Below are 12,626 nucleotides of genomic sequence, written 5' to 3'. Positions count from 1 at the left end.
GCCCAAGCAAGTCTCTTCTTCTTATTGATGTCCTTTAGTAGTGGTTTCTTTGCAGCAATTCGACCATGAAGGCCTGATTCACACAGTCTCCTCTAACAATTAAGATTGAGATGTGTCTGTTACTTGAACTCTGTGAAGCATTTATTTGGACTTCAATTTCTGAGGCTGGGAACTCTAATGAACTTATTCTCTGCAGCAGAGGTAACTCTGGGTCTTCCTTTCCTGTGGCGGTCCTCGTGAGAGGCAGTTTCATCATTGCGCTTGATGGTTTTTCTGACTGCACTTGAAGAAACTTTCAGTTCTTGAAATGTTCCGCATTGACTGACCTTCATATCTTAAAGTAATGATGGATTGTCTTTCTCTTCACTTATTTGAGCTGTTCATAATATGGACTTGGTCTTTTACCAAATAGGGCTATCTTCTGTATACCACCCCTACCTTATCACAACACAACTGATTGGCTCAAACGCATTAATAAGGAAATAAATTCCACATATTAACTTTTAACAAGGCACACCTGTTAATTGAAATGTATTCCATGTGACTACCTCATGAAGCTAGTTGAGAGAATGCCAAGAGTGTGCAAAGCTGTCACCAAGGCAAAGGGTGGCCACTTTGAAGAAACTCAAATATAAAATATATATATATAACACTTGTTTGGTTACTACATCATTCCATATTTTCTATTTCATAGTTTTGATGTTTTCACTATTATTCTACAATGTAGAACATAGTACAAATAAAGAAGACCCTTTAGTGAGTAGGTGTGTCCAAACTTTTAACTGGTACTGTATATACAGCAAATATTTAGAACTCAATTCCAATACCATATTTACAAATGCAGGGATACTGGAGTGATGGAGGTAGATATGTATAGGGGTAAGGTGACGAGGCAACAGGATATGAGATCAACAGAGTAGCAGCAGCTTGTATGTGAGTGGGTGTGCTAGTGTGTAGAGACAGTATAAATGTATGTGCATATTATGTGTGAGTGAGCAAATAATGGAGTGAGTGTTTGTGTGTGTGTTGGAGTGACAGTGTGTGCGAGTGTGTAGGGCCCTGAGAGTGTTGGAGTGACAGTGTGTGCGAGTGTATAGGGCCCTGAGAGTGTTGGAGTGACAGTGTGTGCGAGTGTGTAGGGCCCTGAGAGTGTTGGAGTGACAGTGTGTGCGAGTGTGTAGGGCCCTGAGAGTGTTGGAGTGACAGTGTGTGCGAGTGTGTAGGGCCCTGAGAGTGTTGGAGTGACAGTGTGTGCGAGTGTGTAGGGCCCTGAGAGTGTTGGAGTGACAGTGTGTGCGAGTGTGTAGGGCCCTGAGAGTGTGCATAGAGACAGTGCAAATACTGAAATAAAAGGTCAATAAAGACACAAGGTCAACTCGGTCAAGGTAAATATCTGTACCACATGGGCGTGGAGTGAATCTGCCAACACCAATGGTGTTCAGTACAGAAGTCTCTCAGCACTAGTGGGTTAAATGTTATATAACTTCTGTTTAGGCAGAACATTTAGACAGATTTAACTCTTGCCCTAACCTGGATTAATTCCCTGCTCCTCCCTCCTTCGTAATCCTGAGCCAAGATTGGCTGCCTCCATTTGATATCCCCCTTTCTTTTGTCTTTCTTCTGGTAGGCTCTGCTTGAGTCCCAAATGGCACCCTATTCCCTACGTAGTGCCTTCCCTTTGAATAGAACCCGGTGGTCTGATCAAAAGTACTGCATTATGTAGGGAATGGGGTAGCATTTGGGACGTAAATTTGTCTTCGCCTGTTAATTACTCAGAAGACGGTGAGGCTTTGTAATCTACAGATCAGCTTTTACCTCAAACAAACTGTGATGACTTCAGAGACAACACCAGGGAACCGCAGTAATGACAGTAAGTTGAGTTTAAAAAGCTATTTATACAACTTACTGAGTGACGCATTAACCTTCATCATGAATGAATTTACATCATCAATGGATAAGATACATGGAAGTTTTGTTGTTGTTGTATTGTACACTCATTGTAACTTGTAATAATAACAGTAATAATAATAATGATTGATTGCGTTTATATAGCGCCTTGGATCCACCGACAGTAGATGCTCACTCCTCAAAGCGCTGTACATAGCAAGGGGGGAAACTCACCTCTTCCACCACCAATGTGTACGGCAACTATTTTGTGCCAGAACGCTCAACACACATCACCTATCATGGTGGAGAGGTGAGGAGTGATATATGCCAATTAGGAAACAGGGGGATGATTAGGTGGTCATGATAGAAAGGTGCCAGGTTGGGAATTTGGCCAGGGTACCGCACTGGGGTTAACACCCCTACTCTTACGATAAGTGCAATGGTATTTTTAATGACCACAGACAGTCAGGACACCCAATTAATGTCCCATCCGAAAGACAGCACCCTACTCAGGACAATGTCCCCTTCACAGCCCTGGGGCATTGGAATCTCCTAAAACCAGAGGGAAGAGGTCCCCTACTGGCCCTCCAACACCACTTCCATCAGCATCTGGTCTCCCATATATTTCAGGATTTTTTTATTTAACCTTTATTTAACTAGGCAAGTCAGTTAAGAACAAATTCTTATTTACAATAACGGCCTACACTGGCCAAACCCGGACAGCACTGAACCAATTGTGCGCCGCCCTATGAGACTCCCAATCAGGGCCGGTTGTGATACAGCCTGGATTTGAACCAGGATGTCTGTAGTGATGCCTCTAGCACTAAGATGCAGTGCTATAGACCGCTGCACCACTCGTGTAGCCTAACATGAGCACAATGATGTCCCAAATCTTGATTAGAATAAGTCCCCTCAATCTTTGCAGCCATAGGTGGTAATACTGTGTCTTTCTAAGAGCTGATCCATTGTCAGTATTGTGGAATAATTCTAATGTTAAGGGTGCAATATGCAAAAATTGCTCTGCCATTTCCTGGTTGCTAAAATTATAATAGTTTGCCTAATTTCAGTTTATCTGACAAAACAAACAGTCATTGTCTAGAGAATCATTGTACCATCTAAACCGCTGTGAAATACATTTTCCATAACAAAAAATATGATATTTTCAGCTGTTTGAAGCAGGTGAACAAAGCCGAAAGTAAAAGACACAAAAACTAAACTTAAGAATGGGAAGCACAGAAATAGCGCACATAGAACATATTTACTGATTTCTAAAAAGTGACATATTGTAGCTTTAAGGTAAGATTTGAATGGAGAAAGCTATCCTATCAGTATCGACACGCTTAGCGAACGCTCTCTACGTGGTGTTTTGGGAAATTTATGTTACATCTTCGGCCATTGCAGGAAAGAGGTAGGTAAAGCCTAAATTCCAACGCTATTGGGAAAATCGGGCCCTGAACTGACCCTGCTTAGCTTCAGAGGCAAGACAGCAGTGGGATGCAGGGTATTATGCTGCTTGTACTTTACACATATGGCTAATAAATGATTGTGACGTAACTATGTTTGTTAAATTCGTATCCCCATGTCATAGTGTTAAAGGCAGACGTGTCACAGCTAACATCCTGCAATTCTACACATTTTTCCATGAGGTAGAGATGAAAATGTTGCATTCTTAAAGTAAATGAAAGCTAAAATATAGCCGTGTCGACTGTGATAAAGGCACTGGATTATGAACTGTCTTGTTTGCAGTGGCATGGTGCTTACTGCCATAGAAGCACAGTGACATATGCCTCAATGCGGTCATATTCGTGGCTTATTGGGGGTGTGGCTTTAAGTTAGTTATTTTTGGCCACCCATCCCATGAGAGTGAATGCCATTCCAGTAAATCTGAATGTCATTCCAGTGCACTGCTTGCTTTGAATTCTATCTTCCATGTTAAGGATAAAAATACAATTAATCAGTCCCGTTTCATCATCTCACGTTATACCTGGTTGTTGTCAGGTGTGTTTACCCATCACCATCATCTCACGTTATACCTGGTTGTTGTCAGGTGTGTTTACCCATCATCATCATCTCACGTTATACCTGGCTGTTGTCAGGTGTGTTTACCCATCACCATCATCTCACGTTATACCTGGTTGTTGTCAGGTGTGTTTACCCATCACCATCATCTCACGTTATACCTGGTTGTTGTCAGGTGTGTTTACCCATCATCATCATCTCACGTTATACCTGGTTGTTGTCAGGTGTGTTTACCCATCACCATCATCTCACGTTATACCTGGTTGTTGTCAGGTGTGTTTACCCATCACCATCATCTCACGTTATACCTGGTTGTTGTCAGGTGTGTTTACCCATCACCATCATCTCACGTTATACCTGGTTGTTGTCAGGTGTGTTTACCCATCACCATCATCTCACGTTATACCTGGTTGTTGTCAGGTGTGTTTACCCATCACCATCATCTCACGTTATACCTGGTTGTTGTCAGGTGTGTTTACCCATCATCACCTTCTGGATTCATCTCTGCCTGTTGAGATGCTTAACCTACCTTGGGACTGAACACCCGAGCCTGTGTGTAGTATTAACTCTCTCAGAGTATCAGTGATAAAGCCATATTAATGCTCTCAAGTGTGCCTCTTTCATCACCCATCCATCTATCTGTCCAGTCATCATCTCTTTCTCAGATTACAGGTGTTTATAAATTCAAACTCAGTCACAATGAATCAGATTTCACTTTTCTCATCCTTCTCCCTTTCTCTCTCAGAGAAGAAAATCACAAGATGCACGAATATGAACATTAATTTGTGTCTGTCTTCCCTCCACTCCAACTCTCTCGTTTTCCTCTTCTCATTCCAAATGTTTTTGGCAGTATTTCAGTGTTAAGATTTTACAACATGTTTTAAAACACCCGGGCCAGTTTACAGCAAAGGCCTTACATGTACTTAGTCTCTTTAACAAAGCATTTGTTTCCAAAAGCTAGAGATTACTCTGGGACTGTAGTGGAAGGAAACCTTTTGATTCACTAGACTGTGAAATAACAGAGGCAAAAGGAAGAGTGAAAAAGTGGGAATAAGAGAGGAGGAGATCAGGAGGAGTGAAAAAGGAGTGAAAAAGTGGGAATAAGAGAGGAGGAGATCAGGAGGAGTGAAAAAGGAGTGAAAAAGTGGGAATAAGAGAGGAGGAGATCAGCTAAGTGGAGTAGAGTATGCCAGAAACATGTAACAATGAGTGTGTTAAGTCTGAGCAAAACGTTGATTAATTGGAGTTCGAGGTCACAACAGTTGGTTGAAGGATATCATGCACCTATGGATATATAGATACATAACATATAGATACTGTGCATACATATGAGATCACGCAGCTATGGATACATAGATACATATAGATACTGTGCATACATATGAGATCATGCAGCTATGGATACATAGATACTGTGCATACATATGAGATCACGCAGCTATGGATACATAGATACATATAGATACTGTGCATACATATGAGATCATGCAGCTATGGATACATAGATACTGTGCATACATATGAGATCATGCAGCTATGATACATATAGATACTGTACATACATATGAGATCATGCAGCTATGGATACATAGATACTGTGCATACATATGAGATCATGCAGCTATGGATACATAGATACTGTGCATACATATGAGATCATGCAGCTATGGATACATAGATACTGTGCATACATATGAGATCACGCAGCTATGGATACATAGATACATATAGATACTGTGCATACATATGAGATCATGCAGCTATGGATACATAGATACTGTGCATACATATGAGATCACGCAGCTATGGATACATAGATACATATAGATACTGTGCATACATATGAGATCATGCAGCTATGGATACATAGATACTGTGCATACATATGAGATCATGCAGCTATGGATACATAGATACATATAGATACTGTGCATACATATGAGATCATGCAGCTATGGATACATAGATACATATAGATACTGTGCATACATATGAGATCATGCAGCTATGGATACATAGATACATATAGATACTGTGCATGCATTTGAGATCATGCAGCTATGGATACATAGATACTGTGCATACATATGAGATCATGCAGCTATGATACATATAGATACTGTACATACATATGAGCTCATACAGAGATATGCCAAAGAGAATGGTGACCGTCTGAGTGGAGTAGAGACACAACATACGTTTTGAGGCTCTCATGAGTTTAGCTCTTAAGAAGCCTTACTGTCACTAATACTCTGTTAATAATATACACAATAATATACACGTACAGGCCAACATACAGTAGATTCACATGTATTTATTTTTTAATTTAACTAGGCAAGTCAGTTAAGAACAAATTTGTATTTACAATGACGGCCTACACCGGCCAAACCCTAACCCGGACAACGGTGGGCCAATTGTACACCGCCCTATGGGACAGCCAGTTGTTATACAACCTGGAGTCGAACCAGGGTCTGTAGTGACGCCTCTAGCACTGAGATGCAGTGCCTTAGACCGCTGCGCCACTCGGGAGCCCCATGCGTACATTGCAGACATTGAGGTGGTTAGAAAGAGACAAAAGGTAAATGTAAACTTAGAACACTGCAATCTATGCTCTCATTAGGTTTTTATTGGCAACATTTCAGCCCTTATTCACCAGGTTAGTTATTATCTGATATTAAACACTTGTTCAGAAACATGGGATATGTGTATGTAACTTTCTCCTATATTGATTGGAGAGAGGATGAAACAAAAAGGTGCCTGCTTGAGACCCAATATGAGATATAACTAGAGCATGTTGAGGGATCTTTTAAATTCACACGTTCACATCACCAAAGGGAGCTAAGACAAGATTGACACATATCACGATACTTGACGTCATCAACCTTCATCATTCAGTTGACATTGCAAGGTATTGCACAACCAACAGATTATACCTACATGTTTACTATACTGGAGTGTAGATACAGGAAGTTACAGTATGTAAGAGGGACATGAAGCACTTGGAATGTGGCAAGCAACACACGCTAGAGACGTGGATAATATGAAATGAACTCCCATTTTTATTTTCAGGAACAACAATGACCATAGAGACTTGATGTTGAGTTTGTTTTCTTTTTGTTTAACACTTTTTTGGTTACTACATGATTCCATAAGTGTTATTTCATAGTTTTGAGGCCTTCGCTATTATTCTACAATGTACAAAATAGTAAAATAAAAAATAAAAAAAGTCCTTGAATCAGTAGGTGTTATCTAAACTTTTGACTGGTACGCTATATGTAGATATATTTGTTTTTCAATTTTTTTTAGAGTACATGTTAATTATACAGTTACATTTTTTTATAATATTATAAACAAGTAAAAATATGATAAAATCACATCTAGTTGTGAGAACTCTACAGGGTCACTTAGGTTATTGCTGATAGGGATGTCCCACAACTCATCACTAAGGAGGATTGGTCCTTGCTATTCGGGATCTTCCGTATATCCCTACCACACTGAAGTTGACGTAAAAAATGGTTACGGCTATGGTTATGGTTAAGGGAAGTTGCGGTTAGGGTTTAGGGTAGGGATGTCCCAGGGACCCTGGGTTACGCTAATCAAGGAGGATTCCCTTTAGATTGAGGACAGTCCACACCTGGCAAATTGCCCTCGCTATGACAAGTCTTAAGCTGGTTACAAGCTGTTTATGAAACATCTAGCAGGACTGTGACACAGGTGACTCTGGTATTAGAGGGCAATCTTTTCAAATGTGGGAACTGCTTTCATTTTAATGGAATAATCTCCTCAAAAAACGAAATGTTGGTATTTTTTTAATTAGTCCCAAAAGGCTTTGAATGTCAGCGATCAAATTTTCAAGACATAGGACTTTCAAAAAGATAATCATCATGAGGATGTGTTATGCAAGTTAGTTCAACAGTGGACTAATGTGAAAAATATCAAAATATCATTTTTGAACGGAGGATCCTTTAAGCCGCTCATTGGTTCATTTTAAATGGCACGTAGTGTACTGTACTTTGGGTAGTTTGTGTACTCAGACTCTATAATATAGAAAATATATACACCTTAAACAAATTCTCAAATTTTCAGCACACATTTCCTCTTGGAATCCACAAATTGCTTTTAATTGAAACTTTATTTTAAATAAATAAATCATACTACATATTAAACAATCTAAAATACTTCTCCTGCTTCGTTAATATATCTTCCAAAGATAAACATGTTACATAAAGGTTTGGTTTGTTGCGTGTCCGTTGGACACTAAAATAGCTGGTTGGCTTATTCTCTAGGGTCAGTCAGACCAAACAGCTGCCTGTTGCGTGCCACCACGATGGTAGGTATAAACACCCTGCTGATTCAGAGTGCAGTGTGGTCCAGTCACCACAGGAGGGAGGGTCACATCCAACCCTGCATTAGATTGAACGGCATGCACGCATGCATACAAATCCAATTCCTATAAAGTGGCATTGCTCTGTCAGAAAAGTAATGCTGTCATTTAGGTGAACAGCAGGACATTACAGAATGAGTAGGGGAAAAGGGATAAAGAAAATATATGCCCACTTCAAGTTGACTAGACCATTTAGATACTACAGATATTTATGTACCGAACAATCAGGATTATACTAGAGATATACATCCTTGTTGATTGAGGTGTCTGTATAGGCTGAAAATATGTCAGATTTGACTGCCTGGGATTTTTTCATATTGAGATTCTGAAGAAAAAAACAAAAACATTTTGCATGTGTATCCTCAGGTTCGGAGGTACATCCTTAGTCATACGTGTGTGTATGCCCGCCCGCCCACCCAGCCACACTCATGAACTGACACGGTGACACGTAGTCCAACACTCGCTGAACTTAACCTACCAATAACACCTGTCAGCTTCTCATACAGGCACCAATCAGCAGCACGAGGAAACGGCCATGTGGCAGACCCTGAGGTACAGAGGGACAGAAGGAGGGACACGACGGACACATGGACAGACGGACACAGACCTAAAACTCAACCGCCCGGCATAGAATCAAAAACGGACAAACTTCTCTGAGGTCCTTCGTTGTCTACAGCCTGCCGATAAAGTTATGGCACCGCTGCTCTCTCCGCTGCTCTCTCTCTCCGCCTCAGTCATAGCTGAAGGTGAGAATCTCTTTGCCTTTGGTCACGTACATGTTTTTAGATTTCCTAGACGTCTATCTTTTTAGTCTTTATTTCCTGTTTCCTTTTCTTTAAAGTCCTTCCTGAATGGTGTGATATTCTCTTCTATCTTTTTGACGTCTATGTTACGATATGCACACTGTGGTGGTCCTTCTGTGGCTCAGTTGGTAGAGCATGGCGCTTGTAACGCCAGGGTAGTGGGTTCGATTCCCGGGACCACCCATACGTAGAATGTATGCACACATGACTGTAAGTCGCTTTGGATAAAAGCGTCAGCTAAATGGCATATATATTATTATTATATATATTATTATATATTAGTATACCCCTTAGAATATATATGCCCAATACATTGCTTCATTCTAAATGGTATGCTGAAATTGACATTGGGATTGAGCCTATGACTGGTTTCCTGAGATTGATTGATGGATTTTTCCTCTTCGTGTTTCTAAAGAGATGGAATGGTGGACAGCGCCCTCCCAACCCTGAGTGATGTCACTGCAGCCGAGGCCTTCATCGAAGCCTCTGAGGTGGTCGACATTGGGTTCTTTGAGGTCAGACAGGAAACAAGCGTGGGAAGGGCAGGATGGGAGGGGAGGGAGGGAAATGTAACGCAGAGTTTTAGCATCGTTGGCTAGACGCTACACCACTAACGTGCGGCCGGATGGGGCCAGCCAGATATAAACCATAACTCAGATTTGAGACGAGAAAAAAAAAAACATGCATTCCTTCCTGTGCATTGTTGACTGTTCGTAGCTACAGTCCCAGCTGCTGTCAGGTTTGGTGAGAAACTATTTCCTGTGGCTGGCCACACACTTGGCACATGAAGTGACTAGCTGGCGCTGCCTTGAGGATAGTAGGCGGCCGTCCCAGAGTGTCAAGTGGCGTAAATGGTGGACTGCCATGTACCTGCTGGGGACCAAAATATTATTTCAAGACATTCTTTGAGGATGATTGTATGACAAATACAAGGGACCTAAATATTATTCACTGAAATTCACATGGGCTAAGTGGCAATTTGAATCTCAAAAACATTCTCTCTCCCTCTCTGTCTGCCCCCTCTCTCTGAGTTTATGGAGGCAGCTAAGTCTGTGAAGCATATCCCTGTGGCTCTGTGCAGCGATAAGGAGGCATGGGCCAAACTCAGCATTGCGTCTGACACTGTCGCCATCTTCAGAAAAGTAAACTACTACACCACACCTTTCACTTTGTCCATCAGAAATCATCTGCTTGACTCCCGTTACAACTACTTTGACAACAAATTTACAAGAAAATATCAACTGAAAAATGTGATTTATGTGTGTGTGTTCAGGCAGATAACCACCAAGACAACCTTCAGCTCTCTGAGACCAAGAAAGTGGAAGCGGACGGCCTTGCTCGCTTTATCACCATGAACGAGCTTCGCTACATCACCGAGTACAACCAAGTGGTAGTCGCTGACCACAGCACTGTTCATCTACACCTTACACACTACTCTATACAACAGCACCTATTAACAGTTATACCAGCCTTGTTATGGTTACATCTTGCCAGCACATCTTTGTATTGTTAGCCTGTCATGTTCAGTCATATAACCAGACTATACCTACAGACAGTTAATGTACTGGCACACGCCTATTTTGATATCTATTTCTTATAGCTCTCTCACTCTCCTCTCCTCTCAGACAGCAGTGGGTCTGTTCCAGTCTGAGGTGAAGGCACAACTCCTGCTCTTCATCAACAGGGGGAGTGGTGACTATAAAGTACTCAAGGACCGACTAGGAGCTCTGGCCCCAGAATTTGTTGGGAAGGTGAGAGCAGGCAAGCAGCAACTGGACCTGAAAAGAGCGACTCAACAAAACCTCTGTTATATCGGCCATTTGATTCAAATCTTGAGATAATGTCCCTAATCCCCTATTTGGAATTGGCTCTTTTGAATCAACTATTTCACTGAATCTTGAATTTAATTTGCAAATTGGATCAATGGAGTCCGATGTTTTGAGTCCCAGAATCTCAATGTACTGTATATTATATATAGTGCACTACTTTTGACATTGGTCTTGTCCAATAAAATCACAGATTTTAGTTTTAGTTTCTGTTGCCAAACGTATTTGCTACAGTGTGCTCTACTGAACATTACCATGATTTCTTTGTCACAGTTCCTGTTTGTGCTGGTACACGGGGTGAAGTCCAATGAGAAATCTCTGGGCTACTTGAGCCTGACGTCACGTGACCTTCCCCGCGTGGGCATTTATGACGGAGATTCAGATATGAAGTGGCTCATGCCCGAGGGAGAGATCTCCACCGAGCGTGTGTGGGAATTCTGCCAGTCATTCATACAAGGCGATCTCAAGGTCAGAGGTCAAAACAGACCTGAGTTCAAATAGTATTGGTTCTCTTTCAAATGCCTTTGAAGGTTGATTGAGCTTGCCTGGATTGCCAGATTGACAGGGTTTGCACTTTTTGGACTATTTTATTGGTTCCATTCTGACAGGCAAGCTCAATTAAGAGCAGGTAAATAAGTATTGGAAAGAAAACTAATACTATTAGAACCTATATCTATGGCACAGTATACGTTTCAGTGGCTTTGATAATATGTAGAAAGCAGCAATACATTATACTGAGTGGCCTCCATTTAATGTATCTATATTGCTTCTCAAAATCTTTTTAGGAGGTGAAGCAGGCAGGAGAACCTCATCCTAAAACTGAGTTGTAAAATAAACAAATAAATTAATGTAAATAATTAGCTTTGTGACAATTATTGTGTCTGTTTTGGAGTCAGTATTGTTTTCTGCCTGAATCTTGTGTAGGCTGTGTGTGTGTGCTCTGGCGTGTGCAGTGTGTCTTTATGAGAGGGAAAGTCTGCCATCTGTGAGTTGACCACAGCTCAGTGGCTACTCACCACTGAGATTTTAGCCTAGTTTGTCAGCGTTGGCACTGTTCTGATGGTTACAATCACAACAAACTGACCTCAGTAGACTAATAGGGCCTGGAGGGTCTAACAGAGAAAGAATAATTGGAATTTGTCTTCAGAAAAAAACAACAGTTGAGGATTTCAAATGCAATCGCAAAGAAACAATACAATGCAAAATATTACAATACATTTTGTGTATTTTCATGCAAATGCTATATTTAAGTGCAGACCTGTGTTCAAATACATGTACAGTATATTTGAGTGTCTGGTATATATAAAACACTTTTTCAAATACACAACCCAAAACAATAACTTTTATTTCCGTATTTGAATGGTTATTTGTAAAAACCAAATAGTCTGCCAAATTGTATTATTTGACAGTATTTTCAAATTCTTATGTACAGTGCCTTGCGAAAGTATTCAGCCCCCTTGAACTTTACGACCTTTTGCCACATTTCAGGCTTCAAACATAAAGATATAAAACTGTATTTTTTTGTGAAGAATCAACGACAAGTGGGACACAATCATGAAGTGGAACGACATTTATTGTATATTTCAAACTTTTTTAACAAATCAAAAACTGAAAAATTGGGCGTGCAAAATTAAGTGTATTTCCAAGTACATACAAAAATTAAACTACTTATCCTTTCAAATAAAAGATCAGAATACTTACTTCGAA

The 12,626-nt window shown here is 40.7% G+C and overlaps 1 protein-coding gene across 2 annotated transcripts; it reads left to right on the top strand.

Moving 5' to 3' along the window:
• Positions 1-8,784: 8,784 nt before the first annotated feature.
• On the top strand, positions 8,785-11,774 carry LOC118371491 (endoplasmic reticulum resident protein 27-like). Of its 2 annotated transcripts, none has more exons than XM_035756950.2 (6): positions 8,785-9,036; positions 10,138-10,235; positions 10,367-10,483; positions 10,719-10,844; positions 11,193-11,387; positions 11,705-11,774. In XM_035756950.2, exons 1-6 carry the CDS (start codon positions 8,982-8,984, stop codon positions 11,747-11,749), a joined length of 636 nt encoding a protein of 211 aa, XP_035612843.1. In that variant the 5' UTR covers positions 8,785-8,981; the 3' UTR covers positions 11,750-11,774. The 2 variants fall into 2 exon arrangements, with proteins under 2 accessions (XP_035612843.1, XP_035612844.1); XM_035756951.2 differs by having other exon boundaries at positions 8,788-9,036; positions 9,509-10,235.
• Positions 11,775-12,626: the final 852 nt, after the last annotated feature.

The sequence above is a fragment of the Oncorhynchus keta genome, chromosome 10 (genome assembly GCF_023373465.1).
Source record: "Oncorhynchus keta strain PuntledgeMale-10-30-2019 chromosome 10, Oket_V2, whole genome shotgun sequence".
Lineage (NCBI taxonomy): Eukaryota > Metazoa > Chordata > Actinopteri > Salmoniformes > Salmonidae > Oncorhynchus > Oncorhynchus keta.
This window is presented reverse-complemented; position numbering and strand designations above follow the sequence as displayed.

Bases quoted from the DNA above. Each gene is read 5' to 3' on its own strand.
- LOC118371491 (XM_035756950.2), top strand. From the start codon at position 8,982: ATGGCACCGCTGCTCTCTCCGCTGCTCTCTCTCTCCGCCTCAGTCATA. The intron at 9,037-10,137 runs GTGAGAATCTCT...TTATGGAGGCAG, and splicing joins CGCCTCAGTCATAGCTGAAG to CTAAGTCTGTGAAGCATATC. The intron at 10,484-10,718 runs GTAGTCGCTGAC...CTCTCCTCTCAG, and splicing joins TCACCGAGTACAACCAAGTG to ACAGCAGTGGGTCTGTTCCA.